The 25,664-nt window shown below is 35.9% G+C and overlaps 1 protein-coding gene across 6 annotated transcripts in view; it reads right to left on the bottom strand.

Moving 5' to 3' along the window:
• Nucleotides 1-1,527: 1,527 nt before the first annotated feature.
• Nucleotides 1,528-25,664, bottom strand: part of LOC115209130 (ras-related protein Rab-1D) — a 174,627-nt gene continuing 150,490 nt past the window's right edge. For all 6 annotated transcript variants that reach the window (XM_029777275.2, XM_036501262.1, XM_029777277.2 and 3 more), the window contains 2 exons: nt 21,776-21,976; nt 1,528-2,721 (listed from right to left, as the gene is read on the bottom strand). In XM_029777275.2, coding sequence (XP_029633135.1) covers nt 2,281-2,721; nt 21,776-21,976 — 642 coding nt within the window. In that variant the 3' untranslated portion in view covers nt 1,528-2,280. The remainder of the gene's footprint in view (nt 2,722-21,775; nt 21,977-25,664) is intronic.

Below are 25,664 nucleotides of genomic sequence, written 5' to 3'. Positions count from 1 at the left end.
CGGACAGTATAAATCAAAATCATGTTAGGTAACCTGGAGAAAAGAAATTTTTTAAAAGGAAAGGCTACTTAATAGAACAAACAATTTATTTTGTTCAGAAACGGAGTGTAGATTACACTGGTCGCAATGGTTAAAACTAAGCTGGAGCTGTGATTAACGATTATGGCTGGAATAATTTGAATATCAGTTCATATAATGAAGTTGTGATGTAATTTAGTTTATCGTCTGTAAAGTTTAGCAATGAAAAACACTGAGTCATGGGGTATACGAAAATAATGTTTCTCCTGTCATTTTAGCAGCAAGATATTTGATATTCCTACAGAGCCATGCAAAACCATTATGTTTCCATAGTGACACAAACCAAAGTACTATTATTACATGTAATTAAATATTTTACTCTTGTTTCGGTTTTAATAGATATTCCGATCATAGGCGCAAGGAATGACTACAAATTGTAAACATGTAAGGGTTACATTCGCCTCTTTCTTTTTCGCCAGTGAGAAGCGTGATAATATTTTAAACTGACAAACTGGATAACGATTGCTTAGATATTTTATATTTTCTATTTTACATTTTCTATTCTGGTGCATCACTGTTATGAGTACAAATCCAGTTGATGCATATGTTGCCCATTACACCTAAATGATAATCGTCACGAATATATTGGAGAGAGTCCTCCTCTACACAACTTAATGAAACAAAATCATTATATCTATGATGCATTCTCTTTATTAGACACAAGTAATCGTCCTGATGCTGAACTACGTAAAGAAATAACAGTCCGAATTCCTGTTTTTTTCCAAACTCATGTAAGATTCTTAAAAAAAATAATCCCCTCTTCTTTCAAAACAGTTTTTCAAATTCTACTTTAAGGAGGTTAATTTACTAATTTAAGCTGTAAACTTAATCTATCGTTCGGCTTAAAACCTGCATTGGACGTCTGTCGCAAGCATTCAAACTAGACTTTTGGTTCGAAAATAACTTTTTCCTCATCATCCTACAAATCTCGGAGGCCTTGAGAAGGGCCCAAAAACGTAGTCCTTACTCCTTTGACTAAGCCACAAAAAATTAGGGATAAAGGGGAACGTCCAACGGTTCATATACTGTACATATAAGCGCACGTGGCTTTTTATTCAATAAAACCTTTTCATCAACGCTCGATAATATTAATTATGTGTTGAAAGAAAAATATTTTGTCTTTTATTGACATGACAATGCAGGATGTTATCGATTTTAACAATGCATATATTGAACATTGCAAATATAGATGTATGCAGTATTCTTGTTAGATAGTTAATATTTATGGGTGATCACATTAAATGAATGTAATGACCCTTTTCAATATCACCACGTCAAAAGAATAATCTTTTATTACAGTGAACTTGATTTATGAATGATGTCGATGGAGATAAATTAGTTATAAAAAAGCTTGGGTTTTCGATATTAAACAATCCAGTTTAATCTCATCTTTATGTATAAAATTATTTTTGATAATTATGCAGAAAAGAGTGAAAATTGATACAGATGAAAACTGTTAGGAAAATATTTAATTTTCTGACATAAATGTTAGTAAATATGAAAAGAATAACATCAAAGTGACTACTATTCCAGAAGGCATATTGTTTTGAGTTCAGCATTACAAAAAAAGATTTACGTGGTTATATGACGTCATTGATTTGGTCATTTATGACGTCATGCATTTGGCTAATTACGATGTCTTTTTTTTATTTTTCAGATAGTTCATTCCTTCTCCATCACGAGACAATATTTTGGCAATGTGTATATATTATGAAAAGGTTTATGATGCGAATGATTTCATTTAAGGCAAATGATATCTTACTGCTGAATAAACATAAAATGGGCTGGAAAGAAAAGGGTTAAATACAGATGAATCCAAATAGAAATATCTGAAGAAAAAAAAATGTGATGACAAAGAAATGGTTCGAAAACAACTCTTAGTATCAGTCCAACTGAATTCTGAAAGAATGCAAGTCTAAAAGACTTTATACCAGTGACTTCAAAAGAGCTGTCCTGTAAAATAGAAATGTGGTTGAATGGTAATATTGTGGTTAATTGGAGTGTGAGGACAGCAGCAAGAGTTTAGTCGACTGCATAATGAGGGTAGTCCATTTTTCATTGAAAAATCAAATTCTCTTTCTGAAAGAGTGATAAAACATTTCAACACAAAGTCTGTGAGAAGTTTTTAAACCTCTTTATAGTAACCATTCTCTCATTCTTTAATCATTCTTTCTTTCATTCTCTTCTCTTTTTTCCTCAAATTTACAAAAGCAAACATTTCTTTTTCTTGTTATAGGCAAGTTCGTCGGTAGCTGGTACGAGCATAAAGCCACCACTAGAAATGCGGTCAACTTGCAGATCATGCATAACGCGGGCTATATCTTCAAACATGTCCAGAATACTTTTGTTATCGTGGCTGGAGACCTTGTAAACTCCAGATAAGACACCGTCGCATTCTTCTTTAAAGTTTTCCACGTCGGCTTCAGTGACAGCACTTTCTGACTCATCTCCACACATATTACCACACAAAAAGATCTTCGCACCTTCAGCGTTCATTACAACGTCCAATATATACTGTGAAAGAATGGTAAAGGTTTCTCGCTTCTCACAACTGTAACACAAAAGAGCAGCGTCTGCTCCTCGATAGTAGCTGGAACCAATGAAGCTCATTCTTTCCATTCCGCCTGTATCCCAAAGAGTCAACTGTAAAAGAAAAAAATATGAGAGGCGTTTATAAAAATGTATCCACGGGAACATAAATATAGAGACAAACCTGGTTTAGGTATCATTCATAGGGTCTAACACGATATTAAGATCAAGCACAAAGATGGAATATTAGTTCTTGTAAAAAGAGAATGTAGTCACTTTAACAACTAATATTTTCGATTAAAATCCATAAGGGATTTTTCTAAATTCCGTTTGTTGTGAAGAAGAAAGAAAAAGAAAAATCAATAAAAAAAGCTTCATTCATAAAGTTGTCCGCATTTGAGCCAGGACTCCGGTTTGGGGATAATTTCCATTCTTCCTTTCATGGAGGTACTAAAAAGAATCATGGTTGCTGCCCTTCCCCCTCCGACGAAGCCATGCAGAAATCTTAACCTGCATTGGCTACCAAAAGCGCGCAAGTGTGTGCGTGCGTCAGTGAGTGAGTGAATGTGTGTGTGTGTGTGTGTGTGTGTGTGTATGTATGAGACTGTGTATGTAGATCGGGTGAACATCCAAGCTGTATCCTCTTGAAGTACATCTGCTTATTACAGTATTCCAAATCCGTATGTAGATGTTATATTTATGTGGTGTGTGTGTGTGAGAATATGCATAATTGTGTATATGTGTACACTACTTTATTCAATAACCCCTTCCCCCTTTTCTAGATTACTAGATATGTTTTTCTCCCCTTTAACTGTCTAAAGGACTCCTGATTACTAAATATATATAAACGCTTCATCCAAGCGTAAAATGTTTACTATTTTATTCTCTGTCTGAAGAATTTATAATAGGAGATATCTCACATGTTTTCTACTACATGTACAATTCTGTAACTCCTATTAGCAAACGAAACATATGTAATGGTGAACAAATAGTACCAAAAATGTTCTAATCTTCTGTTACACACACACACACACACACACACACACACATATGCATGCGTGTGTATCTCTGTGTGTATGTATGTATAAAATTATTTCATAAACAAGAAATAAGACATATTCGAATAAATGATCTTTAATGCGTAGTTAAAATATGTAATATGTACACGAGAAGAAGCAAATTGTTTTTAAACGAACCATAAATATAGAATTACATTCTTAAAACATAAAACATATAAAAAAACAAACCATATACATAACATATATACATACGCGCGCGAGTGATAAAATGCAAATTTAAATATAAATAAAAGTAGCATGGCTTTTAATATTTACACGGGGCAGTTTCCGTTAGCAGCACATTTGGTATTCTGTACCACCACGACCTATGATGGGCAACGAGATAGACACGTCGTCCCGCTACCCCCAGCCACTAGAAAATGATTGAAAATGTATAGGTGAAATTACTTATACATTACCGATAATTGTTTACGTTTACTGTATTCCTTTGGATAAATAAACTTGCTATCTTAGCATGTTGTATACGGAGCTAACATACATTGTAACATTGTGTCAATATGTCGGCCATTTTCAAAATAACGGTAGCGTGTACTAAACTGGAGGAACACGATAGAGAGAATAAATATATTGGCGCAAGACTCACATTTGTAAAGGATAAACTGTTATTTATCTCCACATCAACCGTAATCGATCAGATCTATGTTGAATCAGTTTTTTCTTTGGAGATATTTAAGACCATATCCAAATTATACCATACTGTCCAATTTAAGGACAGTGCGGTGTAATTTAAGAGAAATTTGGCTACTATCTATATCTAGTGTACCAAACGACCACGTAGATGCTCTCTTGGTATATGGGATTTTTTAAAAAATTCTTTCTACTGCTAGAATTAAAATTAAATAAATTTCTGCACTGATGTAGTGTTGCATATTATTTACGAAAATTACTTTCATTTACTCCCGAAATTAATAATAAAAATCAACAAGTCTTTAAAGTAGTCATGGGCAAACTGTGACCTGCGCTGCTTTCTGAACGGGATGTCTAACGAAAAACTAACTTAATTTTTGTTCAGTAGTGCGTCCTCCTAGAAAAAGGTTGCCCATGCCTTCATTCAAGTTATGTAGCTTTAGCCAATAGAAAGCCTCCATTGTCAACATACCGGAAGTATTCACAATACAATCGACTTCCATTCTTTTTCATTCATGGTGCTTCATTTGGTCGTACTATTCGTCTTTTCGATCGCTGAATATAAAGACGTGGTTCGCGAGAACTCCATTCTGATGATTTTCCTGAGCTACCATCACACTTGTCCGTCGCAGGATTACTCATTTTTACCAGTTAGGTGTACTGGAGCAATGTGAAATGAAGCGTTTTGCTCAAGAACGCAACGCATCGCTTGATCCAGGAATCGAAACTACAATCGTACAGTTATCACTGCAATCCCCCCTAACCACTAAGCCGTATGGAGAAAACAAACGAAGAAGAGAGAGAGAGAGAGAGAGAGAGAAGAGAGAGAGAGAGAGAGAGAGAGAGAGAGAGAGAGAGAGAGAGAGAGAGAGAGAGAGAGAGAGAGAGAGAAGCAAAGAAAAACTGCAATAAAACTAGTGAAGCTCTGATCTTGCTTGAAATGCTATAGTCCACATCTTCCTCTCTCTCTCTCTCCTTACAGCACACAAGAGGTATAGATCGATTCTGACCTCCGGTTGAATAAAAATCAGGATGGAATTGTTCAGGTGTCACATCACAAGCAGAACTACACCGAATGAAGTTTTTCTCACTAACTTCAATCACTTCTATAATTTGACATTTGTAGGGATTTCTTGCTGGAAACATTATATTAAGATTTAGTTTCCCGAAAAGTTCAGAGAGATGTGAGGGGAAGGAAGCTGTGCAGTCTAGAAACCTGCGATCAGTGTAGACATCAATCTGAAACAGTAGACTAAATTGCACAACCCCTATTCAACATTCATCTAATAAATAACCAGAGAGTCTGCCGTTGTAATTGCTGTATACGTAGGGTGTTAAAGTAGAGTGGCGAATTGTGATATGTGCTTGTTTGCAATACATGACGTGGTTCGAGAACCTTTTGCACTCATCTTTTATCTTTCGCTTGCTTTAGTCATTTGACTGTGGCCATGCTAGTGCACTGCTTTGAAAAGGCTTAGTTGAACAAATCGACTCCAGTACGCATTGTTTTAAAGCCTGGTACTTATTCTATCAGTCTCCTTTGCCTACCCGCCAAGTTATGGGGACATAAACAAACCAATGCTGATTGTCAAGCGTGATGTGGACAAACACAAACAGATATTTACATATGCGGGCGCGTGCAGATACATACACGGACAGACAGACATATATAGGGTGCTGGTGCCATGTAAAAACACTGGTAATGTTACTTGTAAAAAGCACCCAGTACGCTCTATAAAGTGGTTGTTAGGAAGGGCATCCAGCGATAGAAACCAAGCTAAAAGAGACTCCTGGCTTTGTCAGTTCCTGTCAGACTGTCCAACCCATGCCAGCATGAAAAGTGGACGTTAAATGTTGATCATGTCGACGGTAAAAGCTAAAGAAGTACTAAGTAAACCCAATGGGCTTCTTTCAGTTCCCGTCTACTAAATCCACTCACAAGGCTTTGTTCAGCCTGGGGTTATAGAAGAAGACGCTTGCCTAAGGTGCCACATCGTGGGACTGAACCCGGAGCTATGTGGCTGGGAAGTAAATTTCTTACCAGACAGTTACGCCTGTGCCTATATATATATATATATATATATATATATATATATATATATATATATATATATATATATATATATATATATATTTGAAAATTCATACAATTCCAACATATGTCTAGGAAAGCAATGGAAAGAAGCGAACAAGATGAGGAAATAGAAATTAATTCTACCAGCCGCTCCCAACTGGTTCTTTCTCGTTTTCGTGATAATATGAGGAATGTTAAGTAAATAAATAAAATAGCGGTTTTGTCTTAGTGCAATAAGCCCTACTAATTTATGGAAACAGGGATGGAAAGGCGCTGCTAGTAGTAGTAGTAGTGCTGGTAGAAGTAGTTGTTAGTTGACGCCATTTTATAAAATTATTTTTTCTTAGCAACTGTTTATCTGTCTTTCAAAATGAACAAATTGATACAATAATAATCCACTATTTCAAAACGCCCTTTTACTACTTCTTTAGCTCTTGCCATCTTTTTTAGACACCACCAAAGGAATTCTACATCATTCATTCTTTAAATACTTTCTATATTAAAAAAAAGAAGGCCAAAAACATATATGCACCCCCACCAAAAAACAAACAAAAACGTTAAAGTGGAGAGAATGAGAGAGTGAGTGAGGATGTTGTAGATAGCTAAGAAGGAGTCAAAAATTAAATTATGAATTAGATGAAACCACTTTTTTTTTCCTGATTTCAACTCTCCTGTAAAACTACATTGGCAATCTTATAAGCAGGCAAGCATCAATTTGAGGGGTGTTTGCTACATTAAACGATAACGGGGTGAATGACGTGGTCCAGGAAGTCAGGGAAAAGGTTGGGAGAGGAGAATAATTTTCAAAATTATTTCTATATTTTTCTGAAAGAAAGAACACACTAACGAAAAGCAAGTTACAGGGAATGGGGAAAGAGAGAGAGAGAGAGAGAGAGAGAGAGGGGAGAAAGGATGATAACGATGAGGTGGATAAAAGGAGTTTAATTTCCCAGAGTGGTTTTCATTTCATTTAAGGATAGTTTGAAACAATAGAAGCAGCCTCCCACTCTTTCCAGAACAGTATCAATGGCGCGCAGGGGTGATATAGAAGAAGTCAGAATGTACTTCTTTTTAATGTTTTCCCGCTGGATGTGTTGGGAACAGAAGGTCGGTGACAAATCATCGCGCGCGCGCGCACACACACACACACACACACACGTTTAGTTTGTAAGCTTTCAGGAGAGGAGTTTCTGACGTTCTGGACAAAAACCTACAACGAGAAAAGACACACAGAGGGAAGTTTTTCTTCGTCCTAGTCCACCATTTTAATACACCTGGCCACCCCATTAACCATTTCTCGACATTCGACTTGTTCGTTCCCGAAGCAAAAGAACAACGCACCACAAAAGAACAACGCACCACATTCGCTTCCAGAACATTCTGTCCCTTAGGTTTGAATGAAAGTTTCTCCTCCTCTCATCTCACCTGCCTTTATCCTTATGCTTCGGAAAGGTGTTTTGTGATATTTAGTTAGAATTCTTGTGGAAGCGCAATGGCCCAGTGGTTAGGGCAGCGGACTTGCGGTCGTAGGATCGCGGTTTCGATTCCTAGACCGGGCATTGTAAGTGTTTATTGAGCGAAAAAACCTAAAGCTCCGCGAGGCTCTGGCAGGGAGTGGTGGTGAATCCCACTGTACTCTTTCACCACAACTTTCTCTCACTCTTTTTCCTGTTTCCGTCGTACCTGTATTTCAAAGGGCCAGTCTTGTCACACTCTGTGTCACACTGAATTTCCCCAAGAACTACATTAAGGGTACACATGTCTGTGGAGTGTTATCCACATGTCTGTGGATAACATCGGTGGCGTGGAGAGGGGATGCTGGTATGCGTGGGCGACTGCTGGTCTTCCATAAACAACCTTGCCCAGACTTGTGCCTCGGAGGGTAACATTCTAGGTGCAATCCCATGGTCATTCATGAACGAAGCGGGGTCACAAGTTATAATTCTTAATGTTTTGATCTCAAACCACGCTTGGGTTGAATTTACCCTGCAACTTTTGGGATAAAATTGAGGGCTAAAGTTGGTGAAATTCTACTATAACTGCTCTTCTCCAAAACAAAAGATTGATGCATTGTGCAAATACCAAAAATAATGCTTTCTTATTTTAGCACGAGCCTAGCAATTTTGAGAGGAGGAGCAAGTCCATTACATCGACCTCAAAATGATGACCATAGCAGTATGAGGTATACTAGAAATAATAATAATTATTAGTTTAGTGGAGGGGCATAGGTGGCTGAACCTACAGAGAGATGGATAAGATGGCGACGGTGGATGGCAGAAACGATACAAAGAGATACGGATAAATTGGTGACGTCGCATGAAAGTAGTGGTTCTCAATTGTATTTTCCCACGCCCCAATTCATAAAACACGGGCATCCTGCTATGAACGGACAAAGTATATACGTTTCGTAAATGCAAATATTAAACCATTTAAAGTATCAACTGATATGATTAATTCGAGGTATCAAAAAGTGCATCAGACATTTAAGGCGACAAAATTCTTTAATAATGTTGTTTAATTATATATATATATATATATCTACGCACAGGCGTGTCTGTGTTGTAAGAAGCTTGCTTTCCAACTACATGGCTCCGGGTTCAGTCCCACTGCATGGCATCTCGGGTAAGTATCTTCTATTATAGCCTCGGGCCTACCAAATCCTTGTGAGTGGATTTGGTAGACGGAAACTGAAAAAGACTGTCGTGTATATATATATATATATATATATATATATATATATATATATATATATATATGCGTGTGTGTATGTGTTTGTCCCCTCGCCATCGCTTGACAACTGATGCTGGTGTGTTTATGCCCCTGTAACTTAGCGGTTCGGCAAAAAAGACCGATAGAATAAATACTAGGCTTACAAAGAATAAAACCTGGGGGCGATTTCATCGATTAAACCCCTTTAAGATGGTGCTCAGAATGGCTGCAGTCAAATGACTGAAACAAAAAAAAAAACATCAGTAAAGACGGTGCTCGCATACTTGTGTAGTAAAGACAAGAAATTCTAACTAAAATTATACCTTTAGCGGTGGCTACAATCAATATTTAAATGACTAGTACTGTCGATTAAAAATAAAAAGGGAAGTCAGTCCTGAAAATTAAATTAAAATGGCAATATGGATTTCATTACGAGGAGTGAATCTGATCTTCAGCAATGCAGAGACAACTCTGGCCATATTTCTATCTTATTAGACCTAGACCTCATCAACGAAGCATAATCTAACTAATCGCAAGATTAGATATAGGTTTACCGTGAATGAATACATAATGGCAAAAAAAAGACTCACCCACCGACACGCTGCATTTCACATTTAAAATTAAAAGGTGTTTTCCCTACCCTGCCTTTTAAAAAATAGACTTTGTCATTTAGATAATGATTAATCCATTACTAAGGGTTAAATTCAATAAAAATTTATTGTTTTATAGTGTGCATATATATATAAAGTTAATCCAAACATGAAAACACAAAGAGAAAACACAACAACGCGAAGACGTGGAACAAATATAGTATTATTGGACGCTCAGGAAGGAAGGGAAGAAAGAGGGTTTAACGTTTCGAGCGGAGCTCTTTGTCAGAAACATAGGAAAAGGAAAGATCCAGAGAAGGGAAGACGGAGGAAAAAATCGCCAACAGTATACACGCGGTCATATTTTGAATCATATATATATATATATCAAGATGTAGTAATCTAGTAGTATTCATAAAAAGCTCCTTAGCTTGTCATAGCAGAAACCTTATAGAGAATATGGTAATATAACACGAGAAAAGAAAAGAAAAAAAAAGAATATAAAGATATAAGTGATGGAGAAAAATGATGAATTTATTTAACTTTTCGTATTTCGAATTAATACAGAAAAGTGAGTAACTTGTTTATTGTTAAATACCATAATATAAGCTATTTTACATGTTTGGGCTACTGAAACAAATTTGGGTGCTACTTTGGCGTGTGATCTATAACTTAAAGAGTGATTACTTTGGGTTACTTTTAGTTTACTTTTCAGTTTCTAAAAACCTTTATGATGTTGGCTAAAGATTTTTTACAATGAATTCTTCTGAACATACTTAGCATTGTAAATGAGGTTTTTCAAAATTCTTACTAGTTTAATAATAATAAAGCCATGTTTCATTTATGTTTTAGTAAATAATGATAAGAAATTAAGAATAAACAATATAATAATTAAAATAAGCACGTAGATTACGCAAGTTTGGCAGCAGCGAGGTTTGAAACACAAAGAAACCAAAAACTAACCTAAAGTAATCGCCCTTGAAGTTGCAGATTACACGCCAAAGTAGCACCCAAATTTGTGATTTTTCAATTGTGTGTTGTTAAATAAATTCATTTTTCTCCATCATTCATATCTTTTAACACACACACACACACACACACACAGATTGCTATCGTTAAAAATATATCCAATTAACTATCAGTAGAATATACTGTATGCCGTTGCAAGCGGAAACAACATTTTGGGGCGAAGCATCTTTAAAAAGTTGTTTTGGAGCCGCTTTTACTTGAGTGGATTAGACTTTAGGCGAATAAAGTCTCGCCTAAAATTTTGAAGTGGCTAGGGAAACAAAGTATGTCAGTATAATGACAAAGTGGGTTGCGTAAATCTTAATAACATTGATAGGTTGAGGTAAATTATGACGACTTTTAGTAACTCTTCGCATAGAAACTGGTACGTGACTAAGGAGGAAATACCCAGCGACACGTGTTACCATGAAAACTTAATAGTGAAGTGGGGCTAGCATACACACACACATGCATACACACACACACACACACACACCACACACACACACACACATATATATATATATTATATATATATATAATATATATATATATATATATATAAATTAGAGAATAACCACTATGTAGCAATTCAACAATGATATAATTAAATCATACCATATAGAAAAAAATTAAAGATACGATAAAACATTTACCTAGAACTAAATAAAGTACGAAATAAATAGTATTATATATATATATGTGTAAAAATGAATATTAAACTAATTATGTATATAAATAAATATATGAATAAGTATAAAAATTATTATATATATAAATATATTTATACTAGACTAGCCGTGACCCGTTGGGTCACCTGGACAATCTGAGTTACTCAACAACGGAGTTTTGTTTCGTGGGTCTTTTCTTTTCCAGGTTATTTCGCATGCTTTCAACGAATGCGACATCAAAATCACGTGTAAACGGTTCCTTTCCCCAGAAAAGGAAAGATTTGGCTGCTATTTTTTGCACGCCCTGCTACCACATAAGTATTCTGTGTCCTTAATCGTAAATAGCTGTTACGTTGTAGCAGGGCGTGCTGGAAATAGCAGCCAAATCTTTGGAGGTAAGATACGTTGAATACACTCAAAACAAACCTATGGAAAAAATTATTTCACACTGAGGTTACGAACGGGTCTTTTACGAAATAGTTACCCTATTTTTAAAGTCATTTTCATTTTAAAATATGCACCCCCCCAATTTTTGTAATGGCATTCACTTGAAAATAATAAAAAAAAACCCATTAAAATATTGTCTGTTTAAAGAAAGCTAAAATATACATACTTACTGTACAAACAACTTACATTTTTGAAAACACATGCTCTTAATAATATTTTTAAATAATTAAAATACTGTGTACGTTAAAGAGTCGACTTTTTTCTCAGTGAGAGAGAGAGAGAGAGAGAGAGAGAAAGCGAAGACTATGTGTGTGTATGTCACAGATAGTGTACGTCTGTGCTGATTCACAAGCCATGACATTCATTATATGTGTGCATTCTGTATGTGTGTTGACATCACGGAAGCCATGTTTATTTTGTCAAGATATAACAAACAAAAATTGTATTTAATCCAATTCATTAATAAATAGAGGTCAAAATACCAGAAAACCTCGCACTGGATAAAGTATGAAAATATATATGTAAAACAATTAAGTAAAATATACTATTTCTGAGATATTTCGGGAACAAACATACATCTTCTAACGCTTTAGTATTATTAAGATATATATATATATATATATATATATCTTAATTTCTAATATATATATATATCTTAATTTCTAATATATATATATATATATCTTAATTTCTAATCATTTGAACTAATTTCGCATTAAAATTATTCGAATTCTACATAAACTGGAAAAAGTAAAATAATTTTATAGTTTTGTTAAAAATATATCAATGAAGGAATAGAACTGTCATCTCATCGGCCTTAAACATATTTTAACTAGTGTATATAATTTTATATATATATATATATATAAAATTATATACACTGGTTAAAATATATTTTTAACAAAACTATAAAATTATTTTACTTTTTCCAGTTTATGTAGAATTCGAATAATTTTAATGCGAAATTAATTCAAATGATTAGAAATTATCGGCCAAATAAGTTTAAGACCGCACCAAAATTATGCAAATTAATAAACCAAATGAGTGGTCATATAACTGATTGTACTGCACTGTTTTGTTTAATAATCAAGCATTGTTACACATTAATTTGCTGTGGGAAAGCGTTGTAGTATCAGCCCAGTTAAAAGATCAAGGATCGTGTTGCTTCATCAGCAAAATATGGCCTTCATGAACATAAGCAAGCAATTAAAATGCAGATGAACTTTTAAACCAAAAGATAACAAAGGAGATCTACTGCAAGCAGCTTGAGCGGCTTAAGTCAGCGCTAGAAGAAAAACGACATCTTTGGTTTCAAGACGAAAGGTATTCTTCCATCAGAATAACGCTCGGCCCCATACAGAGAGGATGATATTCCAAAGGCTGGAGCAGTTTGAATGGGAAACGATGCCCCACTCACAATATTTGCCGGACATTGCCCTATCAGATTATCATTTATTCTGCAGTCTTCAAAATCATTTGGACGGGAAAAAAACATGAATTCTTTAGATGAAGTCAGAACAGTAATGGAGGATTATTTTTCGTCACTGACAAGTGAATTTTGGAAGAGGGGCTTTGCAAGTCTACTAGATTGGAAGAGCATTGTAGAAAATGAAGGAGAGTATATTTTAGATTAAAAAAAGAACTTTGTTTATCTTAATTTTGAAAAATAGAAGCATAAAAAACCGCATTGTTTATGGGATGACCCTACACACACACACACACACACACACACACACGTATATACACACACTCTAGAATATACCGGAAAAGTTAGTATGCACAGAGCAGGCGCCACAGTGTTTATTCCTCAATACCACTCCTTCAATATGCGTCCGCTTTTCCCAGGCATACAATGAGAGCCTTCTCCAAATTTTCTCTTAACCTTCTTTGCTTAGTGGCACTAATATTTTAGTTATGTCCACTGAATTGGACTGTTAATTTTTGTATTGTCTGAAATTATATATGAAGTACAGCTACTTTAAAATAACCCCAATTACTAATATAGGCCTTATGCACGAAGAAAGATGGATGCCAGCTTGTAATGTTCAAGGGCAGGTTTACCATTTGGCCGGTTCTCTTTTGTCTCTTACTTAATGAAGAGCCAATAGATATATTTTCTAAAGCACGGCTCTCATAGCTTAGCCTAGAAACACATTTTATAGACAGGATAAAAATAAAACAGAGTTGTGTTTTGGTTAAATTAAAAATAAATCTTCAGAAATATGAAGAAAACCTCCCCTTCGAAAAGCGAATAATGGTCCTAAAGATTTAGTGACAATAACTAAATTAGGCTCCGTTTTAAAAGTTCTGTGCGCCCTTTTATGGTAAATAAACCCAAGTAACTTACTGATGTATTGCCAGCTAAAATGAAGTGTAAATAACTAACAGGACGTGCAAGAAATGTCTTTATACAGTTGCTTAATTTGATAACGTTAGTTAAAAATCGCGTGTGGTCGTTATTTTTGTTAAACGGCCCTTTCCACATGAGCTGTCTTTTTAATTCTGAATCAACAACAGCATTTGGAAAATGGTGTGTTTATATGTTCTTGTAGCTCAGATATTGTCTTTTGAGAAGGGGTGAGTTGTGTGTATGAGGGAAAGAGAGCATTACACACATACACATTGGACACTAAACATAAGTAACGTAAGTAGTATATATACATATACACTTTGCGCTCGATTGCCTTTTGTTGGCCTTGGTACAATAATTTCTCTGACTTACCGTTTACATTTGTTGACACAAGTTTATATACCCATGCTACACACACACACACACTCTCTTTCTTTCTCTCCGAACAAGAAATATAATTTCAGCTATAGTATACAATAAACACAACGTTCTCGTATTTATTTATGTAGCATGTCGACCCACCGCCACTTTTATCTATATTATACATCATTATTTTTCTAACAAGTTTCCAACTGTACATCTACACTAAAGACAAATGAAAAATAAATACGCCCTTATCATGCATGTATTTAGAAACCATTTTTTAAATGTTTTTTTCCCTCTTGTTCTATTGTTTTCATCCATTGCCCGAACTGTGCGTGCGTGTGTGTATATGTATGTATAAAAGGCGGTGAGCTGGCAGAATCATTGGCGCGTCGGAGAATATGCTCAATGGCATTTCTTCCGGCCCATTTCCGATTTCAAATCCCATGGGGGTCAATTTTACTTTCATCCTTTCGGGGTCGATAAAATACAAGTATTGGATTCGATGCAATCGGCCTGCTCTCCGCCCCCTCAAAATTGCTGGCCTTAAGTCAAATATACGTATTGCTTCGAGGCAGTATACTTTTATCATAATCTCAAAAGTACATAGACTAGGAATTCTTTAGGAAAAGAAATCCATGCTCTGAAAGACAGTGTTCCACATAAAGCAGAAGAGATGGTTAAATGTGAGTAGCAAGAGGTTGATTCGCTTGGGTGTGAGCTTATAGTCAGTAGGCTATAGCAAACGTGCTATTAAGCAATTAACAACAGGAGATAGATAGATATATTTCTTTATTGCCCACAAGGAGCTAAACATGAGGGGACAAACAAAGGGATTAAGTCGATTACATCGACCCCAGTGCGTAACTGGTACTTGATTTATCGACCCCGAAAGGATGAAAGGCAAAGTCGAGCTCGGCGGAATTTGAACTCAGAACGTAGCGGCAGACGAAATACTGCTTAAGCATTTCGCCCGGCGTGTTAACGTTTCTGCCAGCTAGATAGCTACCTAGCTAGATAGATAATGAGGAAGTAGGGTGCACACAGTGACAATGTGATCAGCCAAACCCACCTTCCCTTGGTGTCTTTTCCTAAAATCACTCTGTTGTGGTTTTGCTGTATATATTTGGCTGTTCAGAGCAAGCCTCGGCCCAATCAAACTCACAAGTTTGGGAGAGCCCCAAAAGGTCATGGGTCACTATGTCTCTTATAATTTAAAACAGTAAGGTGTGATTTTAATGGATATTTAGTTGTTATTTCTAGCAGGTTGTGTGACTAGATAGAGCTCCCACTCCCTATTTCCTGTGTGCGCGCACACACAGACTCACTGACGCACCTAATCTAAATAAGGAGACTGTTTCAAAAACGTTCACTGACAATTGGTTAATATCCTCTCTGAAGTAACAATGACGCTTATGCAAACGTTTCTATTACAAATAACAATGCTACTACTTTAATAATATTTTACTAGCAACAAAGGCAATGAGCTAGAAGAATGGCTAGTACGCCGGACAAAAAATGTTTAGCAGCATTTCATCCTTCTTAACGTTCTGTGTTCAAATTCCACAACTTTGCCTTTCGGGATCGATAAAAGGAGTACCAGTTGAGCACTGGGTTAATGTGATGGACTTATTTTCTCCTCGAATTTGCTGGCCTTGTGCCAAATTTTGAAATCAATATTTCATTAGCAATATAACAAATAAGAGGTGTAAAGGCGGCGAGCCGGTAAAATCGTTAGCACGCCGAACAAAATACCTAGCGACACTTTGTCTGTCTTTACATTCTGAGATCAAATTCCGTCGAGATCGACATTGCTTTTTAACCTTTCGGTGTCGATAAAATGAATATTAGCTTAACACAGGGATTGACGTCATCGACTGTCCTTCTTATTCCAAAATTCCAGCCCTGTGCCTATAGTAGAAAAAAATATTGCGTGGGTGTGTGGTAAGACGTTTTCTACCCAACCACATCGTTCCGGGTTCAGTCCCACCAGGTGGCGTCTTAGGCAAGTGTCTTCTACCATAGCCTGGGCCGACCAAAGCCTTGTGAGTGAATTTGGTAGTTGGAAATTGAAAGAAGACCGTCTTGTGTGTATATGTGTGGTTGTCCTCATTACACAACCTGACAACCGGTGTTGGATTGTTTACGTCCCTGTAACTTAACTATAGAATAAATACCATACTTAAAGATAAATACTGATGTCGATTCATTCGACTAAAAACACTTCAAGGAGTTGCTTCGGTATGACCACCGTACAAAAACTGAAACAAGCGAAAGATAAAAGATCAACGTAACTGTTGTTTTTCATGCGATGGCATCCTGAATCATTCTCTAAACACTTCTATTTTTCTACACCAACCTATCTACGTATATTTACAGTATGACTCAGTCATCACTACTTTGGCAAGTACACTATGCTTTTCGTTAATGAGGTCATAATAATTGTTTCTAATTTTGGCAAAAGGCCAAAAATTTTAAGGAAAGGGGTTTGGCCGATTACATCAACCCTGGTACTTGACCGGTACTTTATATCATAAACCCAAAAGGCTGAAAGGCAAAGATGACCTCGGTGGGATTTCTACTTAGAACATAAAGAGCCGGAAGAAATGCCACAAAGCATTTTGTTCGACACGCTAATGATTCTGTAGTTCACTGCTTTGATGGTAATAATTATAATGGCTTCAAATTTTGGCACAAGGTCAGTAATTTTAAAGGGAGAGGTTAGTCGATTACACTGACCTTAGTACTTGACAAGTGCTTTAGTTTCATCGATTCCAGAATGCAAAGATGACCTTCGCAGGACTTCAATTTGAAACGTAAAGGGCTAGAACTAATATCACAAGTCATTTTATCTAACGCTTTAATAATTCTGACAAACCACCATCAATAACGAAAATAATAATAATCCTTTCTACTAAAGGGACAAGGCCTGAAATTTTGCGGGAGGGAACTAGTCGATTACATCAGCCCCAATATTTCACTGGTATTTATTTTATCGACCCCCAAAAGGATGAAAGGCAAAGTCGACCTCGGTGGAATTTGAACTCAGAACGTGAAGACGGACGAAATGCCGCTAAGAGGAGCAGGTTAGTTCATTATAGTCGACCGTGGCGGTATTTAAAACTAGCGTATAAAGAGCCGTAAGATATACGCGCTAATGATTCTGTCAGCTCACCACGCTGTTGTTGATGATGAGCTTTTCTATTATAGGCACAAAACCTGAAATTTTAGGAAGAAGCGGATAGTCGATTACATCGGTTTCTTATTTTATTTATCAACTCCGAAAGGGAGAAAGGCAGAGTGAATCACAGCGAAATTTGAACTCAAAACAACGTGAAGAGCCGGAAGAAATGTTGCAATGCATTTTATTCGGTGCACTAACGATTCTGGCAATCCACCGCCGATGATGATGGGGTTGATAAAGCCTGAAATTTTAGAGGAAGGGGTTATCGATTACATCGACGAAAGTGATCGACTGGTACTTAACCTGATCGACTTTAATAATGAAACATATCCACTAATTTATTAATTCTTCCTCATCATATAATTATTTCTAGCTAGCGCTTGAATGCTCCCTACATTAAACAACCAAAGACGCATGACATTAAATTTCTTTTCTACTCTAGGCACAAGGCCAGAAATTTTGGGGAAGGGGACAAATCGATTAGACCAACCCCAGTACGCACAACTGGTACTTATTTTATCGACCCCGAAAGGGTGAAAGGCAAAGTCGACCTCGGCGGAATTTGAACTCTGAACGTAAAGACAAACGAAATACCTATTTCTTTACTACCCACACGGGGCTAAAGACAGAGAGGACAAACAAGGACAGACAAACGGATTAAGTCAATTATATCGACCCCAGTGCGTAACTGGTACTTATTTAATCGACCCCGAAAGGATGAAAGGCAAATTCGCCCTGAGCGGAATTTGAACTCAGAACGTAACGGCAGACGAAATACCACTAAGCATTTCGCCCGGCGTGCTAACGTTTCTGCCAGCTCGCCGCCTTAATGTTGCCAATAAATTAACACACACACACTCATACATAAGAATTGCCGGTAGGTCGTTTCCACTTTACCTTGTTGATAATTTAATATGATGGATAGGGTTCTTACGTCTAGGATGTAAAAATAGAGCAAATGCAACTCAATCCGGTAACTCTGCTACGGCCATATCACTTTAAAGGAGTGTCATATCAACGATTGGTAGATTAGAAGCTTACTAACTTAAATAATTTCAACAAATCATCGTTTATATCTGTGAAGATATCTAAAACCTAATTTAAAGTGTAGGGAAAGTGGGCATCATTTGAGAAACATGATAATGACTAACGCCATTCTATTTTTACACTGGTTTCACAACAAAGATATGCTGAAATATATAATAAATCTACTTATATACTTTATTGTGTCTAGGGAGAGTCGTTCTCTTCTAGTGCCTTATTATTTAACACACTCACCGGTTTGATTTCCACTCATTTACAAATTTATTTTTTCTAAAAGTTTTCGTTGCGTCTTGCAACCTTTTCAATAGTCGTTGATTCTCTTGTTATTCAGAAAGTCGGCTGCATCATTTAAAAATCAACTTAACGACTGACTACCTCGTTTTATGACATTGTCTTATATTCTGCACACTGTATCACCTGCCCAAAACAAATCCTAATACGTTAGTTGAAGCTATAAATACCTTCGCAAATGTAATCAGCAATGATACTTCAAAACTCAATTAAGATTGTGGTTTACTTAGTTACTATTACTTAGCCCTCGAGAAGAGAAGCTATTACAAGTTTTTCAGACTAGTGAAGTCGATGGTTATGTTTCATCGTGAACAGTGAGAGAAAGTGTTTAGTTTGCAGGAAAGGGGAGGAAGTAGTAAATTATGAGATGAGAAATTAGTTTATCAGAATAACTTAAGCGGAATAATTTACCTTTTGCTAGTTTGGAAGGGCAAAAATTAAATGTTTATTTCCTAGTAGACTTGGAATTTTGTTGAGAATATCTAGACCTGATTGTAAACTCATCATATATTAGTTAGGAATTGTTGCAGAAGACCAGCATTGCTTAGTTTAAAAGACAACCAATATCAAAATTAAATTTGATTATATTTATATATAACCTTCCATTCAGTCAGCCAGCCTTGATGATGTCAGACATTGTCAAAGTCCTACATAATAACTTTGAGGCTGAGAGGCATAACATTTTTGTCACATATTATCAAAAGAATAACCTTAAATTTGTCTGAACACTGATAACAAGAATGACATTGTTTTAAATAGATGAAAGACAAGAAGATATTTCAATTACTATTTCCATAGCTTGGAGATATAAATACTTCACGATTACAAACGACATTTGAAACTTAATAAAATCCTCGGTAACTGCATTTATATACTTTTTATGACATTAACATAAACACCCAAATGATTTCATGAGAAAATTACTGACAACTGAAGGAAATTATTTCTTAAATAACAGGTAAATGTTTGTCGCAAATTTTGGAAGTTTTAATGAAGGAGTATCGTACCGCTAAAATAAATAAATTAGCTTTTGAAGAAGTTTCAATATTGCTTCAATGGTAGAGTGATATACATATATTATTTGAATATATGTTCAAAATATTTAGTTATTACTGATGGAAGGAGGCACATAGTTGTCACTATTACATCATACTGTCTTTTCTTAGTAAAATTCAATGCTGCTTCGACTGCAATATTTTCTTCGTTCGCCATCAAGTACTATGTACCTATGATTAAGCTAGGACTGAAGCCAGAAACCTTTATTTCACATAGGGTTCTGTAAGATTGTAGATAGCATTGATATCTGAAGGTGAATGGAAACTATACGGTTTGTAAACCTGTGTTTTATCAAAAAATGAGGCTAGCAGACTCAACAACCTTAACTCTAAGCAATACAAACAACACTATTCTTTAAAATAGTGTTTCTCAAAATATAGGGTGTACACCCCTACCGGTAGGGTGTGGCAATGCTTTGGTGAGGCGGGTTTACTTCAGATGGCATGTAAGTAACAAGTATATAAGAGTCACAATAAAATCAGAGTGAGACGCGAGGCAAAAAGGGTTGAGGAACACTGTTCTAATGCATAAGTGCAAATGATACTATTCTTTGATCTTAGCCATAAGGTCTAGAAGCCTTATAATCGGTTGGTTCAATATAATCCAGGACTGTCTAACAGCAATATACTGTAATCGAATCAATCATATGTGGCATCTTTACAAAATATTCCGTGCTTCAGAAATCTCCATCTGTCTTTTACACACACACACAAACACACACACACACACCACAATGTAACCGACTAACCTCCTCCCTCCAAAACTGCAGTCCTTGGGTCAAAATTTGAAACTATTATCATTCATGGTGTTCTACAGGAGAAAAATATAAGCCTGACAAATGCTTTGTTAGCTTGGTGAGTTCAAAAACTTTTAATAAATGAATTCGGAGGGTGATGTGCAGGGAGAGAGAGAGAGAGAGCGCGCTCCACCATGATACACTCCATAAAACATCTGACCAGCAAAGTCGACAGCAGCTACATGAAGAAAATGTACTTTTGTAACTCTCAGTTAAGCCTTTCAACCGTGGACATTCCATTTTTATAGCGATATCTAGGGTTGTCATTATCTACTATGCTTTTCTCCGTTTCAAGATTTGGCTACCGTTTCTAGTAGGATTTTTTCAATTGCTTTGAGGTAAATAAGGAAAAGAATAGATTTCTAGCATTTTCATGTCATAAAAGTACAAACTTGGGTGGGGTGGAGTGGAGTGGAGTACTTAATTGGGATTTTTATTTATATATTGAACCGTGGATGAATGAAAGGGAAAGTTGACATTAACGAGATTTGAACTCAAAACATAAGGGACATAACTATCATAATGTATTTAATTCGTTGCTCTCGAGTCAACAAAGAAGCCCCCCCTATATTTGGTCGTTAGAGTTGCTAAAAATAGCAACAAAATCTCCCTCAAATAACACCCAGCCATGTTAAAAAGACGAGATGGTCATAATTGGAATGCTTCAAAACAAGTAGACACAATTTCTAACATGAAAAAGATTTAAAAAATGAGATGGTAATAGATGGCTGAAAGAGGAGGTGGGGAGAGAACGAAAAGAAATAAAAAAGATGAAGTAGAGGTGGAAGAGGAAGAGAAGAAAGCAAAGAGAGTGAGGAAGAAGGAAGGAAGGAAAAGTGGAGAAGGAAAAGAAAGAGGAGGATGAGATGTTTGTGTTACCTTTATGTCAATTCCACTCATGGGAAACAGTCTGGAACATTGATCCAAACCAACCGTAGACATACGGTCGTCCATATTTTCCTCGATCGAATCATCTCGGAATCTTCGAAATATCGAACTTTTCCCAACACCGTATTCTCCACAGAGAATAATTTTGTAATGAGGTGGTCCCGTTGCCATAGTTACCGGAGGAAGTTGGAACTAGAGAAAAAGAAAAGAAAAAAAATCAATTGAAAAAAATGTTAGAAATGTTAATTTAGCCGATGCTGTAAATTAATTACAACCACGTGAATTGTGACCAAATTCTAATCTTATTCTTTGTTCTCTCCCATTTTGGAGAAGTCTATTATTTTTATGAAATGGGGAAGAGGCCTGTAACACTTGAAAGAAAGAACGGTCTTTTAGAGTCACAAAGTAATGCTTAAATTCCTTAAATATTTCCCACTCACTCTCTTTCTCATATATCGTTATCTTTTGCTTGTTTCAGTCAAAGGACGGCACTTGTGCTGGGACACCACATTGAAGAGTTTAGTCGAATAAACCAACATCCCTCTCTAGTCCTAATTCTATCGGTCTCTTTTGTATACGATGGGCTTCCACATCGTATACGCCCACAAATTCACTCACAAAGCATTGGTCGACTGGAGACAATAAAAGACACTTGTTCAAGGTTCGCGCCGTGAGACTGACCCCAAACCAGATATTTGCAAATCGAGTTTATATATGCTAGACTACCTGTGGCCCGTTGGGTCACCGGGAAAGTCTGAGTTTCCCAGCAACGGAGCTTTGCTTCGTGGGTCTTTATCTTCTTTTCAGGTTAATTCGCATGCTTTCAACGAATGTGACATCGAAATCACGCGTAAACAGCTCCCTTCCCCAGAAAAGGAAAGATTTGGATGCTATTTCTTGTATGCACTACTACCACGTAACAGGTATTTCGGGTCCTTTATTGCAAATAGCTGTTACGCGGTAGCAGGGCGTGCTAGAAATAGCAGCCAAATCTTTGGTGGAGAAGTACGTTGAATGCACTCGAAAAAGCCCCATACGAAAAATTATTTCACACCGAGATTACGAACGGGTCTTTTACGAAATATTTACTGTATTCTTAAAGTCACTTTCACTTTAAAATATTTTTTAAACATACCAAAAAAAATTTTTGTAATGGTATTCATTTGAAAATTAAAAAAAAACAAAAAAACATTAAAATATTGTCTGTTTAAAGAAAGCTAAAATATAAATACTTACTGTACAAACAACTCTGAAATCACATCCACTTAAAAATATTTGTAAATGATTAAATATTGTGTTTAACAAAAGTGAAAATAGAAACATTTACTGTAAAAAAACAAATCGCGTTTTTTCGTTATCAAGTCAGTGTGTCTATTCGAAAGGTAAGAGTTTCTTCCCTTTCAGGGTGAAGTTTAATTTCGAAATATTTTCCCCTTATGTACCGTTTTGAGTATTTATATCTCGAAAACCCCTAATATCTGCACAACCACTTGTCTCATTTACGCGAAATTTGTTTTATTCCGTTCGTATTTACATTTGAGAGGAAACTTAAGTCATAGAATTTTCGCATTATGTGCCAGTTTGGCTGAGTAACATTGTAAGCAAGCAAGATTCGAGCTGACTTTTAATGTATTACAAGCAGATACACCCAGCGTTGCTCGGGATTAAAAGGGCATAGTTTATTCTTTTACTTATTTCAGTCATTTGACTGTAGCCATGCTGGAGCATTACCTTTAGTCGAACAGAATGAATGAAAGAAGGAGAAAGAAAGAGAGGGAGAAAAAGGAGAGAAAGAAGAAAGGGAGAGAGAAAGGAAGAAAGAAAAAGGAGGCAGGGAGAAAGAAAGGAGAAAAGAAGACGTAGATTAAAAGAGAGAAACTATTATAGAGGATGAGAGAGAGCATATGTAAACAAAAGAAAGATAGAATGAGAAAAAGGAAAGAATCGGTTGAAAACTGCAGTTTTTAGAGAAAAACCCGTGTAAAGCACCTTTCCACTCCCGGTTTCTCGCTTTACACGGGAGCTCTGGGCGAAAAATTATAGTGCATGACCATTCTTGGCACATAAGTAATGTATGTGCACAGTTTAGTGAAAATTGGTTGAAAACTGTAGAAATTCATACTTATTACACACATACATAATTTGTCTTATATATATATAGATACAAATGACGTTCGACGATGCTGGATTCAACTGTTTGATCTTCTGAATTACCTGCTCCTGAATTAACTGAGCATTCCATTGACACGTATACCTATAACGTAAATCTCAGGCAGAGTCAGCACGACAAAATATGTGACAACTGTACTTCCTGAATTACAGGTACAATTCATATGACGGGATTCAGTACAGTTCCGCCCACCCAATTTCACTCACAAGGTATTGGTGAATTGAAGTTATAAAAAATAACAAATGCCCAAGATGCCACGTAGTGGGACCGAAACTGGGATTCTATGATTGCAAAGAGAACTCCTTAAACATTCAGCCATGCCGCACCTATTCCTCATTGGTTCGTGACTACAGTTGTCGTTTAGATATGACCAATATGGATACTCATAACCTATTTGGGGATAGCAGAAACAGCAGTCAGTAGTTGCGGTATTGCAATGACACACACGTTTCAAGTTTCATCTTTTTTTCTCGTATTAGTTATTTTAGAGCTGAATTGGAACAATAAAGTTCTTAGATTCATATTCGACGTTTCCAGACCGTCACAACCTCATTCACAAGAAAACAATAAATTTGGTGTCTGTGTTGTTTCTTTTCTACTGATTGAATAAACGGAAACTTTTCCGCCAAAGGTTTTTGACCGTTAGGATTGTATGCCAGTCGTCACGTGTTGATTTCTTTCTTGTGGTCAAATTTATTATCGTTAAGTTTTCATGCCAATAACCACGTGTTAATTTTTTAAATATATATTTGGTGTTTTATTTTAGCATTGAGATGCCATAGGGGTATGACTTTCTTGATTAATCTTCTATTTTTGTGACGAATTTCATCGAGTATATAATGTTCTCTAATATCTATCTATATTTAGTGGTATGTGGTATAATGTTTGCGATTACCGCCTGTGTTAAATGCATGGTGGGCGTACGGGATTATTATACTAGTATATCCAATTTAACAGCTATAGTCCTAATGTTTACAACTTTCGGTTTTACAGGAAATTTTGTAGACTACATTGGTTATTAATAGCTTGTCCCCAGGTTTGCATACTTGCTGAGTGTTATTGTTAAGGAGCTTTTGTAGTATATTATTATTAAAGTTTATGGTCGGGCGTGATACATTTTATGAGTGTTTTATTATATATTCGTTTGTGTATTTGATTTTACGTTTGATTTATGTAATAAATTACGTGTGATTTATGCTTTTTTATTGGATGTATTCTCTGATGTATTTGTTGTATTTGTGTTTGTATTCTTTTATAGCACGGTCTACTAGTCTCAAGGAAAATGCCTAACTATGTATATTTCTTTATCTAGTACCTTGTTTGTGGACAAGAATATAAATGCTATTTTAAGGAGTGATTTAATCAGTGGCATAGTTGTGTGAGTATTCACAGTCTCCATGTTGAAAAATTCATTTATTTCATTCATTTGTGTAAAAAAATTCATTCATTACTGTAAAAAAATTTAGTACGGAATTGTTTTGTAAGTCATATTTTAGCTTCATAACGTCCTTTAATGAATTCACTATCACTTGTATATCAACTACGTATCTGGTGTATATTTTGTATTGGTATTATTTTGTTATATTAACCCATCTATATCTAAACAGTCAATTTACCAGTCAGAGGAAATCAGCTCATGTAATGGCTAAGAAAGTCGAGAAAAAAATGTCAATAATGTGCATCCAGTTATTATTGTGTTGTGTATGGAAA

This window comes from Octopus sinensis, linkage group LG3 (assembly GCF_006345805.1).
Source record: "Octopus sinensis linkage group LG3, ASM634580v1, whole genome shotgun sequence".
Lineage (NCBI taxonomy): Eukaryota > Metazoa > Mollusca > Cephalopoda > Octopoda > Octopodidae > Octopus > Octopus sinensis.
This window is presented reverse-complemented; position numbering and strand designations above follow the sequence as displayed.